General features: G+C 43.4%; 1 protein-coding gene across 1 annotated transcript in view; it reads left to right on the top strand.

Moving 5' to 3' along the window:
• LOC140737428 (di-N-acetylchitobiase-like) overlaps positions 1–16,450 on the top strand; it is a 35,654-nt gene extending 19,204 nt beyond the window's left edge. The window contains exons 4-7 of the mRNA XM_073063915.1: positions 1,050–1,221; positions 5,078–5,175; positions 6,583–6,741; positions 16,265–16,450. Of these exons, the coding sequence (XP_072920016.1) occupies positions 1,050–1,221; positions 5,078–5,175; positions 6,583–6,741; positions 16,265–16,450 (615 nt within the window). The remainder of the gene's footprint in view (positions 1–1,049; positions 1,222–5,077; positions 5,176–6,582; positions 6,742–16,264) is intronic.
• Positions 16,451–16,826: the final 376 nt, after the last annotated feature.

Genomic DNA, 16,826 nt, shown 5'->3' on the forward strand with positions numbered 1-16,826 from the left:
ATCAGAAACTTAATTTAATTATTCAAATTTCAAAGTAAACTCAAAGGTTAATGTAAAATTATTATCAAAGTACATGCATATATATCTCCATATATAACCCTGAGATTCAATGAAAGAAAAAAAATTAAGACTGAAAACTGATCAAAATTAACTAGCAATTCCCATGAATTTCATGCAGATGTGATTGTACAAACATGCAGTGGCCACTTTGTTGGGTACACCTGCTCTTTAACACAAATAGCTAATTAGCCAATCATGTGGCAGCAACTCAATGCATAAAAGCATGCAGACATGGTCAAGATGTATAGTTGTTGTTGAGACCAAATATCAGAATGGGGAAGAAATGTCTTTGACTGTGGAATGATTGTTGGTGCCAGATGGGGTGGTTTGAGTATATCAGAAACTGCTGATCTCCTGGCATTTTCACACACAACCGTCTCTAAGTGTTTACAGAGAATGGTGTGAAGAACAAAAAACATCCAGTGAGTGACAGTTCTGTGGGTGAAAAATGTCTTGTTAATGAGAGAGGTCAGAGGAGAATGGCCAGACTGGTTCAAGCTGACAGGAAGGTAACAGTAACTCAAATAACCACACGTTACAACAGTGGTGTGCAGAAGAGCATCTTTGAATGCACGGCACATCGAACCTTGAAGTGGACGGGCTATAGCAGCAGAAAACCATGAACATACACTCAGTGGCAACTTGATTAGGTACAGGGGGTAGATATAGTCACAGTACTTATAAGATTTTTTTCTGTTTTTATTTAGATTTACAGCATGGTAGCAGGCCCTTCCGGCCCAACAAGCCTGCACTGCCCAGTTACACTCAAGAGACCAATAACCTACTAACCCGTAACTCTTTGGAATGTGGGAGGAGGCTGAAGCACCCAAAGGAAGCCCACATGGTCACAAGAACATAAAAGTTCCTTACAGACAGCGGCTGGAATTGAACCTGGGTCACTGGTGCAGTAATAGTGTTACACTCACCATTATGCTACAGAGCCAACCTCCAACAGAGTTAACTTATTGTAATTTCTCTTTGTTACTTAGGTCATAGTAAATGTGCCTTGGTCTCCACAATGTATCTATGGTCGGTGCTACGAATATGCAAAACTTAATGCTAACTCTGACAGTCTGTTTGTTATGAGTTATTTGATGCACTCTACAAGTACCGAGGACTGCTTTGCAAAGCCGAATTCTCCCTACAGTAAAGTTTCTTCAGGTATGTCTTCTGGGATTGAAAGGCTTGTCAAATGAAGAGCATTTAGAACATAGAAAGATAGAAAAACTACAGCACAATACAGGCCCTTCGGCCCACAATGCTGTGCCCAACATGTACATACTTCAGAAATTACCTAGGGTTACCCATTGCCCTCTATTTTTCTAAGCTCCATATACCTATCCAAGTGTCTCTGAAAAGACCCTATCATATCCGCCTCCACCACCGTCACCGGCAGCCCGTTCCATAGTCAGCACTCTCTACGTAAAATACTTACCCTTGACATCTCATCCGCTCTGTACCTGCTCCCAAGCACTTTAAAACAGTGCCCTCTCATGATAGCCATTTCAGTCCTGGGAAAAAGCCTCTGACTATCCACATGATCAATGCCTCTCATCATCTTATACACCTCTATCAGGTCACCTCTCATCCTATGTCGCTCCAAGGAGAAAAGGCCAAATTCACTCAACCTATTCTCATAAGGCATGCTCCCCAATCCAGGCAACATTCCTGTAAATCTCCTCTGCACCCTTTCTATAGTTTCCACATCCTTCCTGTAGTGAGGTGACCAACAGTGAGCACAATACTCCAAGTGGGGTCTGACCAGAGTCCTATGTAGCTGTAAATTTACCTCTCGGCTCTTAAACTCAATCTCACGGTTGATGAAGGCCAATGCACCATATGCCTTCTTAACCACAGAGTCAGCCTGCACAGATGCTTTGAGTGTCCTATGGACTCGGACCCCAAGATCCCTCTGATCCTCCACACTGCCAAGAGTCTTACCATTAATGCTATATTCTGCCATCATATTTGACCTACCAAAATGAACCATCTCACACTTATCTGGGTTGAACTCCATTTGCCACTTCTCAGCCCAGATTTGCATCCTATCAATGTCCCGCTGTAACCTCTGGCAGCTCTCCACACTATCTACAACACTCCCAACTTTGTGTCATCAGCAAATTTACTAACCCATCCCTCCACTTCCTCATCCAGGTCATTTATAAAAATGATGAAGAGAAGGGGTCCCAGAACAGATCCCTGAGGCACACCAGTGGTGTCTGACCTCCATTCAGAATATGACCTGTTTACAACCACTCTTTGCCTTCTGTGGGCAAGCCAGTTCTGGATCCACAAAGCAATGTCCCCTTGGATCCCATGCCTCCTTACTTTCTCAATAAGTCTTGCATGAAGCACCTTGTCAAAGGCCTTGCTGAAATCCATATACACTACATTTACTGCTCTACCTTCAGCAACATGTTTAGTCACATCCTCAAAAAATTCAATCAGTCTCATAAGGCACAACCTGCCTTTCACAAAGCCATGATGACTATTCCTAATCATATTATGCCTCTCCAAATGTTCATAAATCCTGCCTCTCAGGATCTTTTCCATCAGCTTACCAACCACTGAAGTAAGATTCACTGGTCTATAATTTCCAGGGTTATCTCTACTCTCTTTCTTGAATCAGGGAACAAAATCTGCAACCCTCCAACCCTCCAGAACCTCCCCCATCCCCATTGATGAAGCAACGATCATTGCCAGAGGCTCAGCAATCTCCTCCCTCGCCTCCCACATTAGCTTGGAGGACATCTCATCCAGTACCAGAGACTTATCCAACTTGATGTTTTCCAAAAGCTCCAGCACATCCTTTCTTAGTGACTATACACTCAAGCTTTTCAATCCACTCTAAGTCATCCCGACAATCGCCAAGATCCTTTTCCGTAGTGAATACTGAAGCAAAGTATTCATTAAGTACCTCTGCTATCTCCTCCGGTTTCATACACACTTTTCCACAGTCACACTTGATTGGTCCTATTCTCTCATGTCATTTCCTCTTGCTCTTCACAGACTTGTAGAATGCCTTGGAGTTTTCTTTAATCCAGCTCACCAAGGCCTTCTTGTGGCTTCTTCTGGCTCTCCTAATTTCATTCTTAAACTCCTTCCTATTAGCCTTATAATCTTCTAGATCTCTAACATTACCTTTCAAACCTTTTGTAAGCTTTTCTTTTCTTCTTGACGAGATTTTCAACAGCCTTTGTACACCACAGTTCCTGTACCCCACCATCCTTTCCCTGTCTCATTGAAACATATCTATGCAGAATGCCACACAAATATCCCCTGAACGTTTGCCACATTTCTGCCGTACATTTCCCTGAGAACATCTGTTCCCAATTTATGCTTCCAAGTTCCTGCCTGATAGCTTCATATTTCCCCTTACTCCAATTAAATGCTTTCTTAAACTTGTCTGTTCCTATCCCTCTCCAATGCTATGGTAAAGAATATAGAATTGTGATCACCATCTCCAAAATGCTCTCCCACTGAGAGACTTGACACCTGACCAGGTTCATTTCCCAATACCAGATCAAGTACAGCCTCTCCTCTTGCAGGCCTATCTACATATTGTGTGAGGAAACCTTCCTGAACACACCTAACAAACTCCACCCTATCTAAACCCCTCGCTCTAGGGAGATGCAATCAATATTTGGGAAATTAAAATCTCCCACCACGACAACCCTGTTATCATTACATCTTTCTAGAATCTGTCTCCCTATCTGCTCCTCAATGTCCCTGCTACTATTGGGTGGTCTATAAAAAACACCCAGTAGAGTTATTGACCCCTTCCTGTTTCTAACTTCCACCCACAGAGACTCAGTAGACAATCCCTCCATGACTCCCTCCTTTTCTGCAGCCGTGACACTATCTCTGATCAGCAGTGCCATGACTCCAACTCATTTGCCTCCGTCCCTGGTCCTTTCTGAAACATCTAAATCCTGGCACTCTAAGTAACCATTCTTGCCCCTGAGCCATCCAAGTCTCTCTAATGGCCACAACATCATAGCTCCAAGTACTGATTCAGACTCTAAGCTCATCTGCTTTGTTCATGATGCTTCTTGCATTAAAATAAACACATCTCAAACCATCGGTCTGAGTGCATCCCTTCTCTATCACCTGTCTATCTTCCCTCTCGCACTATCTCCAAGCTTTCTCAATATGTGAGCCAACCGCCCCTTCCTCCATCTCTTCAGTTCGGTTCCCAAACCCCAGCAATTCTAGTTTAAACTCTCCCCAATAGCCCTAGCAAGCTTCCATGCCAGGATATTGGTCCCCCTCAGATTAAAGTGCAACTAATCCTTTTTGCACAGGTCACACCAGCCCCAAAAGAGGTCCCAATGATCTAGAAATCTGAATCCCTGCCCCTTGCTCCAATCCTTCAGTCGTGCATTTATCCTCCACCTCACTCTATTCCTATACTCACTGTCACATGGCACAGGCAGTAATCCTGAGATTACTACCTTTGTGGTCCTGCTTCTCAGCTTCCTTCCTAACTCCCTGTAGTCATTTGATGATTCTGGGGCTCTACTCACTGAAATTCAGACGAATGGTGGGGGGGGAGGGAAATCTCATTGAAACTTATCCGATGTTGAAAGACCCAAATAGAGTGGATGTGGAGAAGATGTTTCCTGTGGAGGGGGAGTCAAGAACCAGAGCACTCCACCTCTGAATAGAGAGATGTCCATTTAGAACAGAGATGAGGAGGAATTTCTTTAGCCAGAGAGTGGTGAATCTGCAGATCTGTTGCCACAGGCAGCTGTGGAAACCATGTCATTGGGTATATTTAAGGCAGAGATTGATAGATTCTTGATTAGTCAGGTATGAGGGGATACAGGGAGAAAGCAAGAGATTAGGGCCAAGAGGGAAATGAATGAGCCACAATGAAACGGCAGAGCAGACTTGATGGGCCAAATGAACTAATTCTGCACCTATATCTCATGGTCTTATATCTAATAACACCTTCCAGTTCAATATCTACCAGCCCGGTTTCCATGTTAATCACAGATTCACTCTGCTTACTTAGGTATCACTGAATATATCAACCTGGGTATCTCTCCCAGCAAGCTCATACTTGGTGTTCCATGGTTTGGTGTTGATTATACCTGCAAGAAGCTACATGAGGTAAGGAGAAAATATTAGCAGGTCAGGAGGTATCTATGGGTGGGGGGTAATAAACAGTTGATGCTTCAGGGACTGGTCCCTCTAACCTGTGTATGTGTGCAGCCACACAGTAAACGAAATGCTTCCACGCATGTACACTTTGTTAACTTGCAGCTGGAAATTTCTTTTATATAATGTTAATATAATTTTGAAATTATGCTAATAAAGTTTTGACATCTCAAGTCAAGTCAAGTCACTTTTCTTGTCATTTCGACCATAACTGCTGGTACAGTGCATAGTAAAAATGAGACAACAGTTAATATAATATGTTAATATAATAGTAAAATAACTTGTAATTAATTATGTGTTAATTACTATAATCCATAAATTTTCTAAATAATAAACATACCACACCCTATTTGCTGGAAGATTTTAGTGCTTCTGCAGAGTTACATTGTTAGTGTTTCAAGTTACAACACCGTTGCAAATTGTAACAATAAATACAGAATGGAATTGTGAAAATAACTAAATAAATAATACTGTGAATATGAATTATAGAGTCCTTGAAAATTAGTCCATAGGTTATTCAAATTTCAAATAAAATTTATTATCAACGTACATTTATGTCACCGTTTAAAACCCTGAGATCCATTTTCTTGCAGACATTCACAGTAAATTCAAAGAAACACGATTGAATTAATGAAAAATTACACACACAAAGATGAACTAACAATCAAGGTACAAAGGACCATAAATTGTGCAAATTGAAAAAGGAAAAAAAAAATATATAAATACTGTCAAGAACATGAGTTGTCGAGTTCTTGAAAATGAGTTGTAGGTTGTGGAATCAGTTCAGTGTTGAGGTGAGTGAGATTATCCGTGCTGGTTCAGGAGCCGGACGGCTGTTAAGCAATAACTGTCCCTGAACCTGGTGGTGTGGGACCTAAGGTTCCTGTATCTGCAGCCCGATGGTCATAGCGAGCAGAGAATATGCGTCATGAACCCCACCAGCCTTGCACTTGTATTTGTAAGTTGTCATCTTATTGAGAGTTGTTCAGCCCTTGTGCTTTCTGTTTGATCATGTGAAGTTTATTTTGACTGCCATGGGTTTTTCAGACTTCTGAGATTATTTAAAGTGGACTCTTGATTAGAACTTAACGTGGGGTCCCTGTATGATTCACCTCATGGTGTCACTCGGTCAAACCACTGAAGTTCAGCTGGAGTTCCGATGAAGAAACTTTTGTTTGTCTCAACGTGGGAGTCTGTGTTCCTTAGTCACCTCTCAGCACACGCCGTTACAATATGGGCTGAATGGTGGGGGTCTTTGATGATGGATGCTGCTCTTCCTTTGGCAGCGTTCCTTATAGATGTACTCAACGACGGGGAAACTCCATCCATCAACTAATTTTCAAACTGTATAATTCTCAGGATGGTGGATGTGAGTTGATCAATAAGTCCGACAAAGAAACTTGCAACGTCAAGAGTGGAGACACAATCCCATACAAGACTGTCATGACACTCATGCCCAGAGCACTATCTCAGAAGTTTTGGAAAAATGATTTGCAAGTCCCATCCTTTACATACATGGTAAGTCCATTTGTCAAAGCATATTGGAGGCCTTCCACCTGTCAGCATATGCCCCTCTCTCTTTCTCCCCCAATGTTGTCTGCCCATCATTCCCTTCCTCACTGTGATCTGCCCATCACCTGCCAGCTCTTGCTCCACTCCCTAACCTCTTTATAAAGACTATCTCCCCTCTTTCCGTACAGATAAAGGGTCTTGACAAAAAATCCTGCTGTCCGTTTCCTTCCACAGATGCAGTCAGGCCTCCTGGGTTCTTCCAGTGCTTTGTGTGTTCATTCAGATGCAGGTTTATTTGTCACATGCACATGAAACAAATCATGCTGTAGCCACTTTATTATCTACCTCCTATACCTAAAAAAAAAATAGCCTCTGAGTGTATATTCATGATCTTCTGCTGCTGTAGCCCACCCACTTCAAGGTCTGATATGTTCCACATTCAGAGATGCTCTTCTGCACACCACTCTTGTAACATGTGGTTATTTGAGTTACTGTCGCCTTCCTGTCAGCCTGAACCAGTGTGGCCATTCTCCTCTGACCTCTCTCATTAATGAGGTATTTTCACTGGGTTGTTTTGTTTTTACTTTTGGTACTCGGCTGTGTAAATTCCAGAGACTGTTGTGCATGAAAATCCCAGGAGACCAGCTATTTCTGAGATACTAAAACCACCCCATCTGGCACCAACAATCATTCCATGTTCAAAGTCACTTAGATCACATTTCTTCCACATCCTGATGTTTGGTTGGAACAGCTGAACCTCTTGACCATGCCTGCATGCTTTTTTGCTTTGAGTTGCTGCTGCAAGATTGGCTGATTAGACATTTGCATTGATGAGCAGGTGTACAGGTGTACCTAATACAGTGAATTGCATCATCATTAGTAACAGGGATGTGCTGGGGGTTGCTCGCCAACATAGCATGCCCACATGTTCAGTGAGACAACACAAGTAATGGGCCCCTTTTCCATCCGATCCAGATGTTCCAGATCCCAACATCTGCAAGTCTCTTGTGTCTCCGTATTAGGACATCCTTCACTTTCTGCTGCCTCCCTCTTCTCCCGACATCATGCACCGACTCCCTACCCTGTGGCTCTTCACATTCCAGCATCCACATCCAATCATCCCGCTCTCTCTGAGCCATTCTAGCCTTCCCCGGGAAGTCCTCGCTTTCACTCCTGGTTCACCCTACACAGTCTGCACAGCGCTCCTCCTTCCAGGTCCTCTTCTGCCCCGTTGTCCTCTCCTTTTATCATCGGTTTTAATCCCCCCCTAAAGACGGCGCTGACTGGCTGGCGGGAGGGTGTGGAGACCTCGCAGAGACTAGGCTCTCGGCTGGCGATTGGTGCCGGTGCACAGCGGCTTCACCTCCGACTGCATCATCGCTCCAGCAATTGATGATTTCTGACCCAAATCTCAATGAGACTGCTCATCATCTCCAGAGGTTATGGAGGAACAGGCAATGGAATTATCGCCAGTGGCACCATCAGAGTTATGGGTAAATAGTCGCACTGCTTTGTGTGTGCCTTGGGAAAGGCAAAGGGTAAAGGAGTCCTAAGGTTTACTATGTCGCCATCCAGCAATTCCTGCATCTGGGCTGGCACCAAATGTATTGGCTCTTCCCTTTCCACTGGACTCTGCCAGCAACACCGAGGGTGGGTCTTGAGATCAGGGTGGCCCAAGACTTCCATATCCCCTCGCCCAGGCCCGTGGCACTATGGAGAGGGCACTCCCTTGATGTCGCAAGATATTGGCACAACACGGGAAGTGGCAGCTACCGGTTAGAAGCTCAACTGATTGGTGCAGGAAACGAGCACCAGGGGCCACTTCTGGTGGTGGAGAGATCATCGCATCTCGCCTGCCTCAAGTTGGGCAGCCCACAGCCAGTAAGGTGCTTTCCTGCCGCTGCTTGCCTGCTTCACTGGGGGCATGGGGGTCAGAGTTCACCTCGACAAGCAAGCTGGGACTCCGCACAAGGTGGAAGGATTAAAACTAGGAAGAAGCCAGCTATTCCCCACACAAGCTGGAACATCCAGGCCATGTGTCCTGGACTGACTGACAATCTCCAACAGATCAACAGTGCCCACAAAACAGCAGTCATTGACAGGGAGCTCACTCAACGGCTCGTCGACTTTGCCTACCCCCAGGAAACCTGTCTGACAGATAACGGTTCCATCAGAGAGTCCAATTACACCTTCGTTTGGCAGGGTCTCCCGCATGAGGACCCAAGGCAGAATGGGGTTGGTTTTGTAGTGAAGAACTCCATCATCGCCATCATGGAACAGAAAGAATCCTTGCTTTCTGCTTATCGTCACTTTCTGGACCCGAAAATCTCCTGATCAGCCACACCCAACACTTCACCAGAGGCCAAAGACCAGTTCTCCAAGGCTCTGGATGAGGCAATATCTAGAATCCCAAGCACTGAAGGATTGTACCTGCTGGGAGACTTCAATGCTAGAGTTGGAGCTGACCATGAAGATGGGCTTCTTGCCTTGGCCATCATGGCGTTGGCAAGATGAACAAGGACAGGCAGAGACTCCTAGAACTGTGCTGCCATCATGAATGTGCATCACCAACAACGTATTTTCCGGGAAAGGAATGGCACAAGGTCTCCTGGAGACATCCACGGTCCCACCACTGGCATAATTTTTTACTGAGTTAAGTATTGTATGTAATTAGTTTTGCTACAACAAGTGTATGGGACATTGGAAAAAAAGGTGAATTTCCCCATGGGGATGAATAAAGTTATCTATCTATCTATCTATCTGCTCAACCCTATCATCACCAGGCGCAGGGACCTGAACGGTGCCCTTTGCACTCACAGTTCAGCAGAGTGGGGCTAACGCCAAAGAGACTCCATCATTGCAAGACTAAGGGCCGATCTCGCATCAACACCTGCTGTACAGTGAACTCTGACAAAGAACAGCAGTTCGCAGACTGCAATGAAAAACAGTCCAGGTGACAGTACCTCTACTGACTCCAAGTGGTCACAACTCCGTGGTGCCATCTTCAGCTCAGCCATAACAGCATTTGGTAAAAGAGGAGCACAAGAACGCAGACGGGCACGATGCACACCGGGATACAATGGAGCAAGCGACAGAGGCCAAGAGAGAAGCCTGCTGGCTGCCAGCACTTGCAGTGCCATCAGAGCTACGAGAAACAAGGCACAGCAAACTGTCGGACATTGTGCAAACAGTTACTGGCTGAACCTGTGCAGCAAATTCCTATCAGCTGCCAACTGTGGGAATGAAAGATGTTTGACAGCATCAAATCAGCAACAGGCCCTCCAGCCACCAGGACAGCCCCACTGAAGTGGAAAAATGGGGTAGTCATCATGGACCAGATCAAGCAGCTTGAACATCGGGTAGAGCACTACCTGCAGCTGTATGCAACCCGGTACGTGGGGACCAATTCTGCCCCGAGGGCACTTGATGCGTTGCCATCGATGGAGGAGCTCAGCAAAGCCATCGACTGTCTCGCCCATGGGAAAGCCCCAGGGAAAGATGGAAATCCCCCGGAAGTCTTGAAGAGTGGGAAGCCTACACTGCAGCATCATCTGCACGAGCCTCTGTCTCGTTGCTGGGAGAAAGGCCACATCCCCCAAGACATGCAAGATGCCAACATTGTCACACTGTACAAAAACAAGGTTGACCATAGTGATTGTAACAACTACCGTGGCTTCTCTCTCTTTTGTATTGTGGGGAAGGTGTTCACCTGCATCGTCTTGGATTGACTCCAGAGCCTTGCATCCGGAGTCTGCCCGGAATCCCAGTGTGGATCCAGAGCTGGCGTGTCTACAGTGGACATGATCTTCTCATTGAACCAGCTGCAGGTGAAGTGTCAAGAAGAAGAAGCCAGTGTGCACAGGCTTCAGTGGTCTGACCAAGGTAGTCAACCTCATCAGCAGAAGCAGGCTCCTGAAACTCCTGCTAAAGATTGGCTGCCCCCAATCCCCAGACTGCACAGCATCACATCACCCTTCCACAAGGACACACACAGCACTTCAACAGACCAACTTCTGAAGCCTTTCCAGTGAGCAGCGGAGTGAAACCAGGCTGTGTCTTGGCACCGACCCTCTTCTCCGTGCTCCTTCACTGTGCTTTCACAGACCGCACTGAAGGCATCTCCCTTTGCACGGGAGCTGTTCAGCATCGTTCGCTTGCACTCCGAGACCAAAGTTAGGACAGCCCTCATCCGCGAGAGGCTGCTTGCAGATGATGCAGTCACACTGAAGGCAGACTCCAACAACCGATTAACCGCTTTGCCCACGCCTGCAAGGGGTCTGGGTTAACCATCGGTCTGAAGAAGACAAACGTCACGGCCCAGGGTGCAGAATCTCCCCCAGACATCACCATTGATGGTTGTTCTCTTGATGTAGTTGACTCCTTCGCCTATCTTGGCTCGACCATCACCAGCTCGCTGTGCCACGAAGCAGAGGTGAACAGTGGGATTGCCGAAACTGCCGCTGTCATGGTCAGGGTGAATGAGGGAGTGTGGAACAACAGACAGCTGACAAAGACCAAGCTGCACGTGTACTCAGCACACTCCTCTACGCCAGCAAGGCTTGGACACCATACATCAGTCGAGAGAAGAGGCTAAACTCGTTCCAACTACACTGCCTCAGGCTCATCTTGCCCATCTGCTGGCAGGACAGAATCACCAACACAGAGGTTCTGCAGCAGGCTGACACCTCCAGCATCGACAGACTCAGCCACAGATGGTTGTCAACGTCAAACGGACGGACCGGGGACACTTCCCCACGGATGTGCTGCATGGTGAGCTGAATGAGGGTTATCACCCACGAGGAAGACCGTTCCTCCGCTACAGAGATATCTGCAAGCACGCCACGAAGCTGGCAGGCATCGACCTCAACACCTGGGAGGAAATAGCTGAAGATCAGACAGCATGGAGGGCCGCGGTCAAGAGCGGAGTACAACGTGCTGAGATAGCAGGGATCAACGTGCTCATCAACAAGAGAGCCAGTGGAAAAGCCAAGGCTGCATCGCCCAGCGCACCTTCCTCCGACACCAGCAGCCGCTGTGAAAAGAGACTGTCACTCTAGAGAGGGGCTATACAGCCACTCTAGAAAGTGCAAATTGCCCCAGGTCTACAACCCCAAGAACCATCCAAAAGAGTGTCACACCATCATCTCGAGGCGTGTGGATGCTGATGAGTCCCCTCCTTCCCCGTCCCGGTCCCCACCCAGTTTGACAGATCCACCCCAGACCACCCTTCAGTCTCTCTGCTTCTCCCTGCACCACTTCACACCGTCCGCTCCCCACTTCCTCCTCCCGTTCTTGTTTCTATTGCCCCACTCTCCTAGTGACATCTTCCCTGGGGCCCAGGGAGCAGCTGTTGCTCTCGTGGTTCACATGATCTCCTCGTGGCCCACTACCGTCCCGCTTTCTCTGTATCTGTGTCTCACTATCACGTCCTTTCACATCTGTGTTAGCTTGCACCCCCACTCCCCACCCCCTGGGTCCAGGCCCAGTTTGCAAGATCTACCCCCAGCTATCCTGCCCTCTCTCTGAGCAGCTCTCTGTTTCTGCACCCCACATAATTTTGTAAAGTATAGGAGCAGAATTTGGCCATTTGGCCCATCAACTCTACTCTGCTATTTCATCATGGCTATTTCAAATGGCTAATCCATTTTCTCTCACAGCCAGTCAACCTGCCTTCTCCCCATATCCCTTCATGCCCTGACTAATCAAGAATCTATCAACCTCTGCCTTAAATATACAAAATGACTTGGCCTCCACAGCCACCTGTGACAATGAATTCCACAGATTCACTGCTCTCTGGCTAAAGAAATTCCTCATCTCCATTCTAAAAGGACACTCCCATATTCTGAGGCTGTGTCCTCTGGTCTTCGAGTCCCCCACCATAAGAAACATCCTCTCCACATGCGCTCTATCCAGCCCTTTCACTATTTGATAGGTTTCAATGAGGTCATGCCTCATTCTCCTGAATTCCAGTGAATACAGGCCCAGAGCCATCAAATGCTCCTCAAATGAAAAGCCTTTCAATCCTGGAACCCTCTCCAATGTCTGCACATCATTTCTTAGACAAGGAATGCTCACAATACTCCAAGTGAGTCGTCAATAGTGCTTTATAAAGCCTCAACATTACATCCTTGCTTTCATATTCTAGTCTTCTCCAAATGAATGCTAACATCACATTTGACTTCCTCATCACAGACTTAACCTGCAAATTAACCTTAAGGGAATCATGCACGAGGGCTCCCAGGTCCCTTTGCACCTCAGGTTTTATGAATTTTCTCTCCATTTAGGAAATAGTATGTGTTTCTATTTCTTATACCAAAGTGCATGGCCATTCACTTCTCAACACTGTATTCCATCTGCCACTTCTTTGCCCATTCTCCTAATATGTCCAAGCCCTTCTGTAGCCTCTCACCTTCCTCAAAACTACCTGCACCTCCACCTACCTTCGTATCATCCACAAATGTTGCCACAAAGCCATTAATTCCATCATCCAAATCATTGACATATCACATAAAAAGAATCAATCCCAACACAGACCTTAGTCAACTGCTCTATTCACCACCAGCCAACCAGAAAAGCTCCCTTTATTCCCACTCTTTGCTTCCTGCCAATCAACCACTTCATTATCCATGCTAATATCTTTCCTGTAATACCATGGGCTTCCCCCATGGTGTTGTTAAGCAGCCTCACGTGTGGTGCCTTGTCAAAGGCCTTCTGAAAATCCAAGTATCCACAAATTCTCTTTTGTCCAACCTGCTTGTTGTTTCTTCAAAATCCAAGAGATTTATAGAAAATTTATATAGTTCGGCACGGACTAGAAGGGCCAAGATGGCCTGCTTCTGTGCTGTAATCGTTATATGGTTAAAAGATTTTCCCTTGAGGAAACCATGCTGACTATAGCCTATTTTATCATGTACCTCCAAGTACACTGAAACCACATCCTTAACAATCGATTCCAACGTCTTCCCAATCACTGAGATCAGACAAGTTGGCCTATACTGTAACATCCTTTCTTCTGCCTCTCCCTTTCTTGAAGAGTGGAGTGACATTTGCAAATTTCTATTCCATCAGAACCATGCCAGAATCAATTGATTCTTGAAAGATAATTTCCAAAGTCCCCTCAATTTCTTCAGCCACCTCTTTCAGAGCCTTTCAGTTGTGTCATCCTACCTTTAGAATACTTCTTCCTCTTTGTGATATATACATTCTGTGCCTTACTCAGAAATTCCAGCCATTGCAGCTCTGCCGTCATCCCTGCCAGTGTTCTTTTCCAATCATTTTTGGCCAGCTCCTCTCTCATGACACTATAATTCCCTTTACTCCACTGATACAGCTGTGATACATATGACTTTATACAATGATACATCTGACTTTAGCTTCTCATTCTCAAATTGCAGGGTGAATTTTCTGTGTGTTGCTCTGGACTTCCAGAATATGCAGAATTTCTTGTGTTTATAATGTGTGTAATGGTTTTTGTTACTCATACTTGACTACTCGTATCACTGGACCTGGACTTCTAAGGCCAAGGGAGTGGAACTGCCCAGTGGAATGGCTTTTCCACTTTAAAACTCTCCCACACAGGTTTCCTGTCATTGTTGGATATGACAACTAATGTTTTTCTTTTTTTATATGTATTTTTTATTAAATTTTTAAGAGAATTACATACAATGAATAGAATAATAAAGTAATGAAAAGTAATATTTAGTATTAGCCCTCCCCTCCCCTTTAACCCTTCCCCCCTTAACATCCCTGTCTAGAAAGAAAGAAAGAAAGAAGAATTGCCTGGATATTGAAGGATCCCCACATGCACCATGGAGTTCAAAATAACTTTAGTATATATCTTTATTTTTCCCCCCAAATAACTAATAATTATCTTCAAAGGACCTATATATTTAATCCTATCTTTTGTAGATAGGGGTGCCAAATTTTCAAAAATATATCATATTCATTTCTTAAATTATAAGTAATTTTTTCAAGTGGAATGCAGCTATATATTTCATTATTCCAATGGTCCATAGTTAAATATGAATCTGATTTCCAAGTAACTGCAATAGCTTTTTTGGCTACTGCCAATGCAATTTTTATAAATTTTTTCTGATATTTATTCAATTTCGATTTTGGTATTATCCCTTCAATATCGCCTAATAAAAATAATGTCGGGCTATGTGGAAGTTGTATTCAAATAATTTGTTCCAGTAAAAGTCTTAGATTTATCTAAAAAGGTTGAATTTTAAAACAAGACCAAGTAGAGTGTAAAAAAGTACCGATTTCTTGATTACATCGGAAACATTGGTCAGATAAATTTGGGTTTAATCTATTTATTTTTTGTGGTGTAATATATAATTGATGTAAAAAATTGTATTGTACTAATCTAAGTCGGACATTTATTGTATTTGTCATACTATCAAGACAGCCTTGACCAATTTTTTTCATCAATTTTAATATTCAAATCAGTTTCCCATTTTTGTCTTGACTTATGAATTCCTGGTTTAATTGTCTGTTTTTCAATCAAATTATACATACAAGACATAAATTTTTTAATGGTATAAAATATTTAGGTATAAGAGTTGATAATGATATAAAGAATTTATATAAATTATATTAATTGCCATTATTGAAAAAAATACAAGAAGATCTTGATAAATGGATGATGTTACCAATAACATTAGTAGGTAGAGTTAATGCTGTAAAAATGAATATATTTCCCAGATTACAATATTTATTCCAAACATTACCAATACAACTCCCCAGAAGTTTTTTCAAGAGTTGAATAAATGTGTGAGGAAGTTTCTTTGGAAAGTTAAGATGTCAAGAATATCGTTGGAAAAATTGACATGTAAATTTGATTTAGGAGGGTTACAACTCCCAAATTTAAAGAATTATTATAAAGCAAATCAACTTAGATTTATTGCATTTTTTTTGATGAAGAAAAGCCGGCATGGATTAGAATAGAGTTAGATAAGATAGGAGAAAATATACCAGAAGATTTTATATATAAATGGGAATCCAAATGGATACGGGAAAAGAAAGAATCTCTTATATTAAAACATTTGATCGATTTATGGAATAAGGTAAATGTGGATGATGAGATAAAGAAATCTTTATTAGCAAAGAGAACCCTAATTCAAAATAGACTTATCCCTTTTACAATGGATAATCAACTTTTATATAACTGGTTTCAAGAAGGGATCAGATATATAGGTGACTGTTTTGAAGGAGGTATATTGATGTCGTTTGATCAATTAAAGAATAAATATAAAATATCAAATAACACTCTTTTCTGTTATTTTCAATTAAAGGCCTATTTAAGAGATAAACTGGGTCAAACAATGTTAATGCCAAAACCTAATGAAATAGAAACTTTAATTCAAAAAGGAAAAATTAACTAATGTTTTTCTGAATTCATTGTTTTTTCTTCCTCTCTCTGTTTCGTGGATGTCTGTGACGAGTAAGGATTCCAGGTTGTATACTGCATACATTCTCAGACATTAAATTGAACCATTAAACTCAGTTTGATTTTTATCTTTGTTAGTCCCAAGGAAAGTCCCATGAAGTGTGGTACGATAACCCACAAAGTATCGCAGCAAAGGCATCTCTGGTGAAGATGTTCAAACTTGCCGGCATTGGAGTGTGGGCTGGGAATTTCCTAAATTATAGTTCCAATGCAACAGTAGCAATGCAGACCCAAAATATGTGGAGTGCTTTATATAATTCTTAATGAATGTACAGAGTTAGATCCCTTTAATCGTGAATGAGTTTTTGTTAGCAAGGAAGAATAATGAATGCACAAAAATCCAAGAATCAGATTTAATATGTTCTCTGATGAATGAAATTTACTGAAATAAAATTTAATGATTTACAGATCATTGTTAACTGAATCAACTAACTCTTTTCTAATGCTTCCTTACAACTCATTGTCAAGCTCTGTGATACGGACTTCATGAAATTCATGGTAAAATTCTGTTTTTCCATAGTGTATAAAATTAATTATGACAAACACGGGTGTATACATGCTGATTGTGAACTGACCTCTGATGATTTTATCTTGAACCAAGGTGACTTCATAATTTTCAATGGACATACTGCAATCTAGT

Source organism: Hemitrygon akajei, chromosome 12 (genome assembly GCF_048418815.1).
Source record: "Hemitrygon akajei chromosome 12, sHemAka1.3, whole genome shotgun sequence".
Classification (NCBI taxonomy): domain Eukaryota; kingdom Metazoa; phylum Chordata; class Chondrichthyes; order Myliobatiformes; family Dasyatidae; genus Hemitrygon; species Hemitrygon akajei.